We start from the raw sequence: 16,615 nt of genomic DNA on the forward strand, positions 1-16,615 counted from the left end.
CTTCGTCAGAGAAAGTGTTTTAATAGTTGCTGAATGCAGTCCCACTGAGCTTTTGGAAAGCCCCGTATTCTTAAAATTTAGCAGATAATCCAGGATTATAGGATGGAGGATTTCCTAGGGGGTCAAAAGACTTCAGAAGAGTTGGTCACTTTTAGCCACTTACAGATACCTCTCACTAGGCAAGAGCAAAAATCCTCTGGCTTCAGCAGGTGTCCAGCATCTAAGTGAGGTACAGAATACCAAAGTTCGAGTGAAGAAATTACATGGAATCACTCAAGAACTCATAGCAGTTGAAATTTTAAAAAGGAATAAGTCAGGTACTAGAACCATCTCATCTAGGCCAAGGTAATCCATGTGCCTTTCACCGTGTCTTTCTAAGTCTTCTTAGAAGAAGCAGGGCTGGAAGAAAAGCATTTCTCAAGTGTAGGTTTTAAGACATGTAAAAGGGACCATCTCATCTGAAAAAGAAAAGTCAGTCTTGGAAAACACCCTGAAAACCTATTCCAAAAGCATTGTCTTAAACCATCTGCTTGTGGTCTGCTTCTCTGATGCATTTTGAGTAATTTCATGGGGGATTCAGGGATCCTTCTTCCTGGGAAGGCAAGTTGATTTCATACAACCTCATTTATTAATGAAGAATGTCGTGATATTATTGTCCCTCAATACTGGTACATGGTGATCTTTGGTGTTCAGGAGGAAGGCTGAGCTTAGTAGGCTGCTCATATCTCTAATATGCTGGTAAGCAGATGCTTTTTTTGAGGGCCCAGACCCCTGATATTCAGAGGCTGAGCTTCCCAGCTAAGCAGTAAGACCTAGAAAGTTATCCAAGTTTGACAAGAGTGCATACCTTTTGTAAATCAGGCTTAATACCTTTGAGGAAGCTAAACCAGGTGCAGAAGTCTGATGTAAAAGGAAAAAAAAAAAAACCCCTGTGTGTCTGAGATCAGGGTCCATAAAAGTCAAAGAGCCAAACTACTCTGAGGTTAAAAAGCAAGAAAAAAAGCAAAGGTGCAGTTGTAGTAAAGAAGGCATAGGAAACAGATTAGATAAGGTTGCTGCTTGGAGAAGCACAACTGCCATTGACTTGAATGCTTGAAAGGAACAGAGCATGAGAAAATATTCATGCTGTTTATGATGTGTATTAGATACAGGAGGAGATATGCTGAGCACAGCTCTTCTGGTAGTGCTAAGACTAAAAAGCATCTTCCTCAAACATGTTGGCAAATTCTCTGCTGCAGTGTGAATCTGCGCATAGGCAATCATGTGTTAAAGAACATATTTCTGATGTGTTCTGATGTACGATATAACCACTAGATATATTTGAAAAAGCCATAAGATCCAACCAGTATGAATAAAAGTTGGCAAATCAAAGAGATCAGAACACGCAAATAAGGAAGCAGTTATTGGCAGTGGTTTTGCTACTCCCAAATGCTATCAGGCTCTTTTCTTAATATGCATTCCAGAAAAGCTGATTCTTCAGAAGCATAAGGAGAGTAGTAAAGAGGCTTTGAGGATCATTCACCTTTCTCCTTCAGATAAATCAGTTTTATTATCTGCTGCCTTCCTGTTCTGCTTGCTTAGTCTCGTCGGTTCTCTTCTCTGTTTTCTTCCCTTACAAAAATTAATTGATTTTCCAAATCTGTGCCATTTCAACAACATCTCTTCAAAGCTCTGCTTGCCACACAGTCTTCCTCTTTGGTGCAGGCCTCAGCTCTTCTTATGCCAGTTGGCCTGCTCCTCTTGGCGGCTCTCTGAAGTCCCCACAGAGGACATGGAGAGGTAGTGGTCCTAATCTACACCTTTTCAGGAGACACATTCCAGAAGAACTGTGGTGTTCCCTTGTGGAGGCTAGAGGGGAAGAAATGGGTGGTTTTTTTCTCTCAATGTGCCTGAAAAGAAAAGAGCTAGAGTCGCATGAGGTGATAATGATATAGCTGGATCTGACCGAAGGGAAGGGCTTCAGGCTCTGGGTCTGGCAGAGCACTGCCGCTGGGTGAGGAAGAGATAAACATCTCTTCTACATTACCCTGTGACAAATTTGAGGAATTTGGACTACATACTTTTCTGCATCTGGGCAAGAAGAAATGTAAAATTTATTCATACTTCTTTCTGAATGTGTTCAGAGTTATAGGTTGTATAAGCTGCTTAAGTAAAGGGTGATGTTGATACTTGAATACATTCTAAATCAAAAGCACCTCTAACCTAGGTCTAATAGCATTGACATGGTCCTGACATCCCCTTTTGAGAGCTCTAGAACTATTACCTGTGTGCAAATCACTATAGATAGGCAGGGAGTTCTCTTTTAAGAAAATAAATCCTGTTATTGCTGATATGATGTAAGCTTATTTTGCAGTCTCATGGGAGAGATTAATTAATGGAAACAGCATTTTGGATTCAACAAATGTTTAACTATAAGGCATAATAAAAAACCTAAAAATTACATTGAGTATCTGCAGCACTCATTTGAAACAGAACCATGTTGTATAAGCTGGTAACACATTTTGTTGTATTTTAGGTTTTTCTGTATCAGATTCCTAAAGAAAGTTGGTTATGTTACAGTAGTAGCTCTTTTAATCGCATTCTTTATTCTTGCAACTCATGTTTATAGTATGTAATGTCTTATATAAAGTCTCTTTTTCTCTTTAAGGCACAAGGAAAAGGAAATATAATGGACTACCAGAAGGTTGGTAAATTACATTTAAATCCCCTAATTATTTTTAGTGGGTTTTGTAATATTTTCAAGGATATTCTTGACAGTTGAGGGAAACCTCCTTGTTAAAGTCAAGTTATAATTTGTGCATGTGTATGTGGAAAAAGTGAGCACGGTTTGTGCCATTTCTTGATTTTTAAAAGCCAGTAATAGTCAGCTGTACTGTAAGTATCTCAAATATAGCTATTAAATAATGGCAAAAGTGATTATTAATCCCATTTACTTCCCCAAACTTGGGTTTTGAAACCAGGCTTCTGATGGCTTTTGCTGTCTTCTTTTTCTGCAGTCATTTGGAGGTTAGTTCCCACCAGTGGTCTCTATACATTGACAGAATATGCTGTTACTTCTTTTTCAATCTTACCTTAACCATGACATCTATTAAAAAATATACACACGCATTTTATAACCATTTGTGTTTCTTCCAGTCCCCATTACAACTTTTAGCTAAGTCACCACTGTATTTTCTGCTGGGGCTGCTCTATCGTAAGGTTAGACCTGAACTAACTAGCTTATCTGCTGAAAGTAGCTGGGACACTGTAAAGCTGTTAGAGAGCGGCAGGAGAAGGTTCCCCTGTTTAAATAGTGGAGCACAGCATGCTTGTGGTGGAGACAGAAGATGACGTTGTGTCTCCAGCTCGCTTACTGAGCACAAGCCTGACTTGTTCTGAGTCTTAAGTAGATCATGAGGGTCCAGTTATCTCCAGCATCAATGGGAAATAATATATAAACTATTGAGCCACACGCCTGATTGTGAATTGCTTCTTGAACTGGGGCCTGAAGAGTGTTACAGCCATGACTAATTGCTGCTGGTGTGGAAGGCTAACACACAGGTACAGGTCAGACTTCTATTATAATTATTCTGTATTAAAATTTGTAATTTGCATTATTAAAAGAGCTCTCTGTCCTTCCTTCCTCTTAGAACATAAAAGAGATCTCAACATTAGCTTGCTATTTAAAATCATTGTGCTTCTAGGCAAAAAACTGATTCAACTGTGACTTTCTAAATCACCACTGAAAGCATTAAATTTCTTCTTCAAATATGTCTGAGTAGGTGAGACATTTCTGTGAATGTTTAAGCTAGGCTACTTGCTTTTATAAGTCCAGAATGGGTTTTCTCCTTTTAATTGCTGCAATTGTGATCTGCCCAATGTAATTTCCATTGCTTAAAAAAAAAGAAAAAAGGGGGGGGGGGGGGGGGCGCGCTGCGGAAAGCATCTGAAAGTGCTTTATTGAATTAAATATTTGTCAGTGTAGTCTGTATTTTTACTGAAATTATTTCATATTTTGGATCCTTCCCATGAAATTTAAAAACTTAGTGTGCTTAGGCAACTTGGACGCTTGAAAAAAAGGAAAAGAGGGGCAAAAAGCCCTTCCAGTTTTATATTTTGAGCAACTGACTTCAGCCAGAAAGCATGTGACTCTACTAGCTCTGGGTAGTCATCTCTTGCACAAACAGCTATTACGAGTTTAGTAATGATAGTGAAAAATTCTCCATGGTTTTTGCAAGCTCCAACAACAATCAGCTCTGGTTTTTGTACAAGTCAGTTTCAAAACTATGTTGTCATGTCCTTCTTTTCTATGTTTCTTCATTTAAAATAAGTGGTTGTTAGTGACATCCATGCTAAATGAACCCAGCAACCTGTAGCGCACCCCAGCATAGTAGCTTGGCCAGTACATGCACACAACCAATTAGAAGGTATGTGCAGTACAAATTAGGATTTCTTTTTTGCCCTTTGCTGTGTTGACTTTATTTCTGCATCACTAGAGTTGGTGTTTTGCACATCACTAGCTCTTTTCTTCTCAGCATCAAGGGTCCCCTCTCATCTTCCTGTTCAGGTGCTAGAATTCTTTAACGTTCCTAATCAAACTGGGGGGCTTGTTTCTCACTAAGCCCCCAAAATATCTCCTCTTTAATTTTGTAAAAGTGAAGGCCACCAAAACTAGCTGTAGAACTTCTGAAAATTTGTATTATTTTTGTTCTCTTAACTTTTACTATGAACTTCAGTGTGCCACCGTGTTGAGAGAAAAATGTTCCTTTAGTCGGATTCCTAAATATATGCATACAAAAATTGTTAGCTCTTTAGCCCGCCTAAGAATATTTTACCTTACCCGCTATGGCTTTCAATTAAAATAATGAATGAAGTAATTTTGAGAAATTGAGATTCACCCATTTAACATGCCTCCTTAAAAGGCAAAGATCTTATTTCATGTCAATTTTGAGACTGCTCAAGAATTTTCAATTATTCTTTTGAGGTATGTTATATTGAAATGGTATCCCTGATTTTTTTCACTGGCAAAAAGATATCTAGATGGTACTAGTAAATTTAGTGATGGCTCTGACATAAATATAGATGTGAAGTACTTTCTGTTAATAGAATTAGGTCTGAGACTGTCATGTCAATAAGGTCACTATGTTGTGCAAAATTTTTAGTATCTTTTTTTCTCCCAGCTTTTCTCAATTTTCCTATCAGGAGGACTTGGATATCACAAAAGGCTTATTTTAAGGTCTGTGTTTCCAAATATATTTTCTCACATTAGTATCTGAATATTTCACTCTTTTTCCTACATCATCGCACCACATCCAGACAAATTATTGATCCATCATTGTGGTGTTTGAAAGTCGCTTCCAGAGATGAAAAAGTACTTTCAGCTCTGTTTGAGTGGTGTTTCTCAGATAACAAAAGAGAAAGTACCAAAATATGGCAGGGACAAAATTCATGTATGTCATTGCAAGAGACAGCAACTTTCCTGTCACCCTCATTTATATGGGATTTTGGCAAAAACCTCAGACTTTTTAAAATCAAAAAGCTTTTATCCATTTTACATCTGCTTTGCATGCATAATAGGCTGTGTAATTCTAAAACAACAAATTGAGATTATCAATTTAATTGTTACTATTTTATAATACTGATTAAAAACTCTCCACTGAAGTCAGGGCCTTAACGGTGCTTGGCATTACACAGACTTGTTAAATGAGCATAACAAAGGCACAACTAGTAGCAGAAATGAGTAAGCTAGGAATAATTCTTGTTTTCTGGCCAAAGCTCTAGAAAAGTTATAAGATAAGGCTAAATAAAGAAATAAATCCCGTATTTTGCAGCCAATGAGTGCGCTACTGCAAGTATTTGCTGTTTTCCTAAATGGAATAGTCAGAAAAGATAATTTAAGTCAAGTGAAAGAGGACATAGCAAAACTTTTTTTTTTTACTGGAGCCCTGTCCACGTGCTCTGCTGTCTGTTATAGAGGCCTTACATCCAAACTGGCATGGGAAATATGCTACATCTGCATAGTATGCTGTGGCATACTTTGTTGGTTTGTATGCGAAACACTGCATGACGTGAATGCAGGGAGCAGGTTTTGTGCAGTACTGGAAGTAGCATGAGTCAAGATCCAGCCATTCGTACACTGCACGGCACTAATGTCTCAACTTCCCGTGTGGCAGGAAAGAGAGAAGAAAAATGGGAAAGGTCACATTCGGAAACGAGGAGATTTCTTGGTGGTAGCCTACTGTCATGCAGCTAACAAATAACGCTAACGCAGTGCCATCCAGTTGCATTAGCAAGAGTCGCACGGCTCCCCTTCCTCAGCTTGCCATTGACTACCACAGTTAGTGATTCATCCCGCTGCAGTGCTGTCTGCAGAGCAGTTTTCCAGTCCCATGGTGTAAATGACAGTGGCCCCACGGCCTGTTTGTTTAAATGCCAGAGACCCATCACGAGATGCGTCACGGGACTGTAGGCCATAGACTATTGACTCTCTTGCCCCTGAAATGCAACAAAGAGTTAAAAACAGAGGATGTTTTTTTGTAGATGCTTAGGACCTGTGGCGGTTTTCCACGAAAATTTGTCTTGTTTGTCTTGGAGCAGCCACTGCCATTAGTTCCTTTTGTTACGTATATTAAAAAAACAGAATGGTCAGTGATTTAATGAATACAGGTTTTTTAGATGTGTTTAGTAATATTACAAAAGCAGCCAAAACCATTCAGAAGAAGCAATTTTCTCCTTTGTTTGAATTAACCATATGTGAATTATCAAGGTGTACATCCAGTACCAAAAATCAGTTGCATCTTTGTTTTTAATCACTGGGTATTTTCCATGGCTTGTTTTGGGGTGAGAATCCAGCACAACTTTTGTTTCATTAAAGCAAACAACTATCCCATCTTTTAACATAAATACCAAGTTAATTGCTTGTGTATGCTAAGATGACAATTCACAATCACTGTTAGCATTAATGTGATTTAAGAAAGTCAGGCTTTTTGGTAAAAAGGCACCGCTTCACTACCATTGTTTAGATTTAAAAGCTAGTTGGCCTGGTTAAGTTCATTGTGAAAGACTTGGAAAGCCATAAGGAGGAGGAGCTGGTGTCTCTTCTACAACATTAAAGGGTCTGTACAATCAATCAGTGTCTCAGGATGACTTGTAGTTTTTTGACAAAGTGTACTACAAGAACCACGTAACAGCTGGAGTAGCAACGTTCCCAGTAAGCAGGCCATCTTTCCTCTGCTGCTGGGGGTGACTCTCCAGATTTGGTCTCTCCCTAGACAGGGTGTTTTTGAGTTTGAAGAAAGAAGAGAATTTTTCTCTTTGTCAGATGAGTAGTACTACTAATGGAAGTTTCTACAGGGTGTTTATGCCCTTTAAAGATGCCTTTCTTTACCTTTTATATAGAAAAAGTTTCTAAGAAAATACTGGTTAAATACACTTACTGCTACAATTTCAAGTGGCATATCGTTCTACCTGTGTAGCCAACAAAGATCTTTAAATAATAAATATATCTTATGACATTATCAAGTGATGCATTTAAATGATCGTCCAGCCAATTTTGAGAAGGAAGAGCATAACCCTGTGTTCAGCCACAAAGACTGTGAGAGCAGATGCTGAGACATTCCAACGTACTTAATAAACAAAGGAAAAAAATGACAAAGTTGATCTACTAGCTGTGAAAAATGTTGGTGCCTTTTCAAGGTAACATTTCAGCAGTCTAAAACATCGGTGCTATTGAGCAAGGTGTTTCCACAAAAGAAAAAAACAATTTAGAAAAGCTAGTGCAGAATACTGCAAACGCTTAGAGCATTATTCAGTCACTCGGCCACAGATCAATTTAAATTTTGTGTTTTGGGGTTTCTTTTTGTTTCAGTAAGTACTGTGCACTTCAGAAATGTAGAATGTTTTAGCTCACTTCAAGATCAGAGAGAATGCACAATGTTTGAAGATTTCAGTATATAAGAAACTTAGCTGTTTAAGATCATTTTTCTGAAACAAAAAAAAAATTCTGAAGTTACTTGTTGATGTCTTATCCCATAAATAATTAATCCTAAATTGGACCATTGGAGAAAAAAAAAAAAAACCAAAAAAAAAACCCAAAACACAAAATTAAGAATTTCAGTGCTCTCATTCTCCCTTTGCAGATAAAGTCTACCACAGCCAAAATATTTACCACATATTCAGGGAGTCTTCCCCCACCCCGAATTTGTTCTTCCTTACAGGTAGAGCTATCTGAAAGGGATCTTCTTTCCGTTGGCTAGGATATTAGGCAGAAATAACTCAGCAGAGAAGATTTGAAGTTAGTTGTCTTTGTACTTGAACACCTGCTTAGATTTGGTCTCCTTTAATTCCTCAGTCTCCAAAATCCAGCAGTCCCTAGCTAGACTCTTTGATCTCTCGCTGCCCTCAGACGAGCCGTTCTGTGCAACAGTAATCCAGAACAGTTGGTCTGAAAGGCAAATACTTGGCTGCTGTGGTACAGATGAGAAATTTTCTCTTTGCCTTTTCTAAAACAAAGACTGGGAAACATAGCACTTCAAAATCTACTTTATTCACAGAATCATACAGTAATTTAAGCTGGAAGGGACCTCTGGGGCATGTCTGGTCCAACCTCTCACTCAAACCAGAGCCATATGGGTTTGCTCAGTTGAGTTTTGAGTATCTGCAAGGACAGAGATATCCCAGCTGACCTGAGCAACCTGTTCCAATGCTCCCAGTGGAAGAGAATTTCCTTGTGTCTAATCAGCGCTTCCCATGCTGTAACCTGTGCCCGTTGCCTCTCATCCCTTCCACAGACACTGCTGAGAAGAGTCCAGTTCTGACTCCTCTGCACTTGCCCATGAGGTGACTGGGGCAGCAATAAGAGCCTTCTCTTCTTAAGGCTGAACTAAGCAATTCCCAGCATTTCCTTGTAGACCACATACTGCTCCAGCACCTGATCATCTAGGCAGCCTCCCACTGCACTTGCTGCAGTACGGCTATGTCTTTCACGTAGTGGGAAGCCCAAAATTGGGCACAGCACTCCAGGTATAGTCCCACAAGCCCCAAATAGGGGGCAGTAATTGCTTGCTGAATACACTTGTTAACACAGCCCGAGAAGTGGCTGATGATCTTTGATGCAAGGACACCCTGCTTCAAGGAAAAAAAAAATGTGTGTAGATACCTATGAAAGAAAAAGAGTATAGTTGAAACATCAGAAAAACGGCATGTGGACCTCTTGGCCTGTTGGTCCTTGATTTGAATCTAGTTGAATGTCAAATCTGGTTAGAGACAGCTTCTGTTGGATGACCACTTAGTACTAGTTTTAGTACCAAAACCAGTTGGTTTTGAGATTCACCACCACCATCACCATTTCATTACTCTTTGTATACTTGCAACAAACCAGTACAATCTAAAAGCTGCATAGACCCTAACAAGTTTGTTAATTCACATGTAGAATATTCCTTATGAATGTGCCTAAATGCTTAATTAAAAAAAAAAAGCAAACATTAATGCTACAAAGTAGGAGCAGGAATGTAAATTCACTACAATTTTATATATGGTATGACATAGACAACACAGGTTTTCTTTTTATTATTCACTTATGCTCTACTGCAGGAAATAATTTCTTTGTTTTAACATCTTACTACCTCATAAGCAGAGAGATGAGACATACAAGCATACTCTTTTGTTTTTATGGTAGACTTAGAAGGGCAAGTCAGTGAACAGAGAATGAAAGTTGTCATCCGTAAGCATCCTTCTGTTCCCACATGTAGGGCCAGAACCATGAATGGGCTATGCATCTGGGTACATGGCCATTGCTCCAAAACTACCTCTATTTTGTCCAGTAGCTTTTAACGTGACAGATGGAAGCAGTCCTGAGACCAAGGTTTGAACCCAGATCCCCCTTTTCATAGGAAGTGGCTGTCATTCTGGGTTTTGGTTCTGTTCTTGATCCAGAAAACCTCAGAGGGTTGAGTGGAAAATGCCCCAACTCCAGCTATTTGATGCTTATGGATGCCTCCTGAAGGATAGGAAATGGAAGCTTGAAAACAAGGTGCTGATATAAAACTCTCCTTTCCAGTGGGCAATCTCTTTTCCAAGGGGCAATCTTCAAGGAACAGTCAACGGCTTGTCACCATTTATTTGCAGGACATGCCTAGAGCGTATGGGCGCAGAGGGAGATAGTGGAGAGCAGCCGTGAAGTTGGAAGGGTACAGAAAGCATCCCCTTCTCCTCCCCTTGGTGGAGATGACTTGAAGAGAAGGAAATGGTGAGAGTGGAAGGAGGAAGCTGGAGAAATAGAGCCCAGTTTCTCACTTGGCTCTTTGTTCTCCTGTGTGTATTCAGAGCATTCACAATGAGAAACCCTCAGCACTCCTCTCCATTCCATATCTATTTTCTTTTCCTCTTTCTGTAACTCTTGATCAGAGGCATCCCTCCTTCCAGCCAAAGACTAGGGAATGAGAAGAAATGAAAATAAATTCATTGCGGGTCAAATGGATGAGGCTGGGCTTAGCGCAGACAGAGCAGGCTGAATGGAGCAAGGCTCTTGATGTGCTCTGTCCTCAGTGCTCAGCCAGGCATCTTTTTCCCCAGATGGTGAAGATAATGATGTTGCTGTTGCTTTTTCTTAGATTCATAGAACAACCTTCAGACCTAAACCTCTGGGGTTCTGAGCTTCATGTCTACTAGGCAAAACTGTCAAGCCTGGTCAATATCTGAATATATTGAGGAAAACAGAAGGTGCTGAAGGAAGACAGCACTGGTATGTTGGGGGGTGCAGCACTTCTCATCTGAGTCTTAACTTGGTTGTGCTATTGCAAGACTATTCTTTAAGCTGAATTTAAATAACCAAAACCCAGCCAATGATTTTTTCAGATTCTTGGCACCTTTAGAACGAAGTAGGGCTTTAATGCCAACGGTCTGAACAAAAGCTTAGAAGTTAAAATGCAGTATTCCAGCGTATCTAGCAGTTCAACTGGAGAAAAGTGTGTCAAAGCAATCTGTATTTTGACTTGCATTCAGTTTTGATCATTGAAAGCTACTCTAAAGAAGGTTGTGTTTTAATGATGGATGAAATTGTTCCTACAAGTGAAAATACGTTTGATGCACAGAATGATGCCATGTAAGTAGAGACTAAAAGAGCAGATTCCTTTATTGAGAGGAAATTAATGAGGGAGCTTAATTAAAGTTTATAAATTAACAAATAAAAGCAGTTCGTTTTGCTTTTCTGTTTATTTGCCTCAAAAATTAGCTGCTCCTATCCAAATGAAATTAAAAAATCATATATCTAAACTGGATACATTGATTTTTTTTTTCCTATGTACTTAGTTTGTGAAGTTCATTACATAGAGTCATTGAAGCTTAAAAATTGATAGAGAATGTGAAACTGTAATACAACCAACATTACAGCTAAAGTCTTAAATTAGGGGGGTTTTGCATACAGCAGCGCTACTGAAGCCTGGTTTCCTATGGAGTTATATCCTGTATTTCTTTAATAACTACCCCGCTACAAAAAGCCCTATTTGTACTTCCTTTTTTCTTCCCCCTCCCCAAGCTGAGGTAGAGGTAGCATGCAGTTTGCATAATCCAGACTGATTTGCCTCAGTATATGCTTATTTGAGTTGACCAGCTGATTCTGCAAATGGAATATAAAGCAGGCAAGTTTTTAAGGACTATAAACTGTTCATTACGTAGGATGATCTCCAGCTGAAAAGCTGAGGAAGGAGTTTGCCATATGAGCAGGTATTTTTCATTTTCAGTTTCGTTGAACTTTGCTTGGAAACATTCAATAGTGGATTAATCTGATTTTTTGTATAGTGATTCCTCTGCGTATAGTTTGACACAAGCTTTGCAATTGTTTTGGCTTCAAGGCACTACGTGTGTCTAAAGGCTTATACAAGACAAGCATGTAAATCGATTGTGTCTTTGCATTCAAATTCTCCCCCTTTTCCAGATTTTGGTGTTATGAGTAAGTCATAGTGCATATATGTGATCATATATGCTTAAGCTGAGCTCCTCTGATCTTTGACCAGTTTGGAGACTTTTTAGGAGCTATTTTATTTCCTGTTTACATCTCAGTGTATACTTACATGAGTATACAATGTATGCTAAACCTTTTTTATGAGCTTTAGCAAATCAGCAGAGTTTGCTTCAAGATGTGTGGGTTCTACCATCTCGCAAAGTTGTGCTTCAAGGAAGGGGGAAGAAACACATTTTCACGCTGCTAGCGTACCTCATCTCACCTGTCTCCACCTTTGCTGTAGAGTGGTGGTTTTATGGCTGATTCCCATTCGGTAGAAGATGTGTTGAATTGGCTATGCAATGCATTTATGCCTCAGGGCAAGTTCCTTTTCCAGCGCACAGGGCAGGAAGGTTCTAACTGAAGAGGAGAATAAAATTTTTATGAACTGAGACTTGAACACTCAAGCACTGTAATATGCTTTTAGCTAATTTCATCTTTAAATACAGATAATGAATCCGCTTTAGTTTGTATTCAGATAAGAAATGTCATTCATTTTGTATGAATGCAAGTATCTGTATAAAATGGGTGACTTCTGCAATTTGGTCATAGCTTAGGTTTTTTTACCTGATTTAAACTAGCTAGATGAGGTTATACTGATGTATTTGTAAATTAATTGGGGGATTGGGCTGTGTATTGGAGGAAAACATTATTTATAAAACCCTGTATAATTAGTTACTCTTAAGTATCTGTGTTCAAGAAAAGCCCTTTTTTTAAACACCAATACAGTTATGTAACCCACCTATGAAAGCCAGGTGGGACACATTAAAGATCATTAACTGCTGTTGTGTTTCTGGAATAATCAAATCCCAAAGATCCACCTGGCCTTGGTTCCCAGGGTCTGGCGTGAGGCAACAGGCTGGAGTTCGTCTGAGGACACCTGTATTTTAGGGTGGAAAACCTTAACAGTATTTCATGACAGTCTCATGATGCTGTTCAGGAAAAAATAATAATTAAAAGGCCTTAATAAATGTGATTACTGTTTAGAGCTGCAGCTAAATTGAGGTACTGGGAAGAAAGAACATGTTTTGTTTGACATATTTGTTCGTATTATTTCATAGCAATTTAACCTGTCATTTCCCCAAGTTTTTTTTAGGTGCCAAATCTTGCCAGCAGTTTGCCACGAAATGTCTGTTACTCCACAAAAATATTTTTTCCCGTATGGTGTACCTCTGAACCATTGTCAAATTCTCTAGCCTTACTGAGTTTGAGTTTGCATGGATATAGCTCAGTACGATAAAGTTTAACACATCCCATTTTACTGACAAAATCTGCTTTCGTCCACTGTAACAAATGTAATCATATGGCATATAAATAGAAACCTGTATTACAAAAGACGAGAGTTCAACGTGTGTCATCCTGTGCCTGTTTCAAAGAAGGGTGATGGAGTGGATGTTCATAAAATCCAGATTTTGACTGTAGAAAATGAGAGTGTGAGTGAGCAGCTGGTCTGCCAGTTCCGCACAAAAGCTCTCAGGTAGTGGCTTAGGTATGAAATGACCAGATATTTACTTTTTTTTTTTTTTTTTAAATTAAGTGTGCCCTTTGGAGAGCCAGCATCTTTCAGGTGATCAAATAATGGGTGAGGTAGCTTAATTTACCCGCAGTTTTGCTTTAGTGGGGCGTCAAAACAGAGCAGCTGAGAGTATTTAAGGGTTTTGACGGCTTCGGTTCATGCCTTTACCTCGGGAAGGGGCGGTGGGAGCCCTGCGCTCTCAGAGAAAATTGTGCACTCCAGCACTGCTGAAACCCACCCCGTTGTGCCTGTGTTTTCTGACAGCTGCAGGAAGTGATCAAGGCCGGCAAAGGTGTGACTTCTGCCATCGACCTCTGCCGCTGCCACGGAAACAGAGCACTGGCATCCCTGGAGCGCTTCCCTCCCTCCGAGGCCAGGGCCGCCTTGGCCAACATCGTCTACGCCGTGACCAGGTTTCCCTGACCCGCCGCCCCGGGAGGAGCTGCTCTCCCTCTGCGGGTGGGAGCAACTCAGCGGGGATGCTGATGACACCCTGCACGGCTAGTCACCTCCTTGCCCCCCTGTCCCATCCCATCCTGACGGAGGGATGCACGCCAGCCGCTGCCACCACCAGCAAAATTTGGGAGGGGGAAGAGAAAAAGGTCACAGCCATCTTTCACTTGGCGTGCCAGAAGTGCACTTGAGGCTGCACCAGTAGAAATAATTAATGAGTCCTGTTTCCGTGACCTCAGCAAATGGACAGGAAATAAGTCGGTATTGATTGGGCACCGGCGGGGACGGCGCCAGGGTGGAGGCCGGTGGTTTTCCTGCCTGAGGGAGGGATGGAGGGAGGGATGGAGCGGTGCGAAGATCCAGGTGTCACAAGAAACCTGCTCAAACCTGCCCAGAGAAAGTGAGCTGCCGAAACCAGGAATTAACATACCCACTTATCAAGGGGAAGGGTAGTTTGAGGGATTGATTAATGGGGGAAAATCCTCTCTCTGTCTGAATGCAGTCATGTCTCCTCACACTGTTTTTTTTATGTGTTCAAATGTAAAATTACCCTGTGCCTAATGATTTCTGTATTTGAGAAACTTGCTGAGAAAATGTGTCAAGCATGGTAAGTAGGAGCTTTAAAATATTTAATCAAATATTAATTTGGCTCTGTTAAGGGAAGTGACTGCCTGGGTTTTATACTCTGTGTATAAAATATATTGCTCTGGGTCGAAGAATGAGGTTTTTCCAACTCTCCTGAGGGAGGGAATATCCCTCCCTCAGATCAAGAAGTTTGTTTCAACACAGCCTTCCACAAAAGAATTTCCTAGGTTTGTGACACTTCTGTTCATTTAAGCCAAAGAAATGTTAGACATTGGCCTTTGGCAGAAAGGAAGAAGGAATGCTCTTCTGTGAGTACAGTCTTTTCACCACGCTGAATAAAATGCAGAAAATACCAGAGAAGTTTTGAACCTCAGCGTGTTGAATTTTAAAGTCCAATTACAGACAGCATATAAGGTGTATCAGAAGCAGGCAATTCGAGACCGTCTCTGTTTTGTTCATAGGAGAAGATTTTGTGGTTTGCATGCACGCAATCTGAGAACGCCGTTGACAAGAAGGCTGAGTTTACATAAATGATCTAGATTGAGACTCAGCTACCGTTCTTCCTTCTGTGGTGTAATTACAGCCCAATCTGGAGACAGCTAGCACAGCAAACAGATTTCATTACATTGCTCACTCAAACACTAAGTGGAGTTATTTCTGTTAAATTCTCTCTTCCCTCCTTCTCCCCCTGCACTCCTTTCCCTTGTCACACAGCTTGTTTGTCATAGACCAGCGTATTGCATTCCACCAAATGCAAAATATAAATAAAAACTCTATCCTCTAAAAATATACTGAAAATACATCCTGCATAATGTACATAATATTCCATGTAATATATGCCTGTATTATACCATAATATTATATGTATAATAAGCACCCTTGAGACGCACTCTTTGTATGGGAGCAGCATCCAGAACTCAGGACTCGCTTTGTTCTGGAGAACAGCTTCAACATCACACCACTTCTTGCTTGCGCTTTCTTCCTTGTGCCTGCCCTGGCATTTTCTCTTTTCCCGAGACTCTGGCGCTTCTGCCCGAGCCGGCGCTGTTACTGCAGCAGGAAGGCTGGAGACAGAAGAGGAGCACTGAGAAGTGTGGCTCAGGCAGTGGCCATCACAGGCGTCTGCCTTAACTAACCACCGTACTTTTTCACCTGTGAAGTTCCCTGAAGTTCTGCTAATGTGAAACATGTGCTTGAAAGAAATACCTCAATTCAACTAGAGTCATATTTCAGCTTTTTTTGGCTCTGGTTAGGAACCATACGTCATCTTCTCTTTGTCTTACATCTACGCTAAGGGGTTCATAATGATTTAGGGCTGCAAGAAGCTTGGGTCTGCTGGTGATATTCTGAGCCATCTCACCTCTGTCACCTCAGCTGTGTGAAAGAAATATCAAACATATTACAAAATTGTGTAAGCCTGTCTTCATGAAAGTACAATTTTTTTGTTTGTACTTTTTGCTAATAAAGGAAAATCAGCAAAAATTAATGACTTTTTTGTATTTTATCATCAGAAAGTTCTGATTGCTCTCTTAAACTATTCTTTAACTATTCTTTAGTTTAAAAAAAAATATTGTCCCTTACCAATATTATCAAGTAATCTTAATTATAAGATAGTTGCCTGTAATTATTGAGAAATTTTTGTTGTATTGTTTCCTCCAGGTAAACCACAAGCAGAACGTTATGCTCCTCTGTCAAATTCTTGGTGAATTAATCATAGCTGTATGTTAACCATAGAATCATTAAGGTTGGAAAAGACCTCTAGGCTCATCAAGTCCAACCGCCAACTCAAGAATACCATGTCTCCTAATATACTCCTCACACCTTATAAAATTTCTGCACCATGGTGGAACCCTGAGGCTGTTCTGCTTTTATTTTTGTTGCCTTGACTCCTTTTCCTCACCCACCTCTATAAGGAGGTCAGGGAGAAGGAAGCCTGTGCTCTGGGGGGTGACCGAGGAAGGCATTCACACCATTTACTTCAGTCACCCAGCTACTCAACCAGACATACCAATCAGCTGCTCCTCTGTTGTATTGCTGGACCATCGCGTGGATGCACAAAATACAGGGCAAGGTCCCAAATGCTT

General features: G+C 40.1%; 1 protein-coding gene across 4 annotated transcripts in view; it reads left to right on the forward strand.

Annotated features, from left to right (window-relative positions):
• PDSS2 (decaprenyl diphosphate synthase subunit 2) overlaps positions 1 to 16,013 on the forward strand; it is a 125,412-nt gene extending 109,399 nt beyond the window's left edge. For 2 of the 4 annotated variants that reach the window (XM_064447513.1, XM_064447511.1), the window contains 2 exons: positions 2,648 to 2,683; positions 13,758 to 16,013. In XM_064447513.1, the coding sequence (XP_064303583.1) occupies positions 2,648 to 2,683; positions 13,758 to 13,916 (195 nt within the window). In that variant the 3' untranslated portion in view covers positions 13,917 to 16,013. Of the gene's footprint in view, positions 1 to 2,647; positions 2,684 to 10,589; positions 10,721 to 11,652; positions 11,701 to 13,757 lie in introns of all 4 variants that reach the window. The other 2 variants (XR_010372254.1, XM_064447512.1) reach the window with 2 other exon arrangements.
• Positions 16,014 to 16,615: the final 602 nt, after the last annotated feature.

The sequence above is a fragment of the Phalacrocorax carbo genome, chromosome 3 (genome assembly GCF_963921805.1).
Source record: "Phalacrocorax carbo chromosome 3, bPhaCar2.1, whole genome shotgun sequence".
NCBI lineage: Eukaryota > Metazoa > Chordata > Aves > Suliformes > Phalacrocoracidae > Phalacrocorax > Phalacrocorax carbo.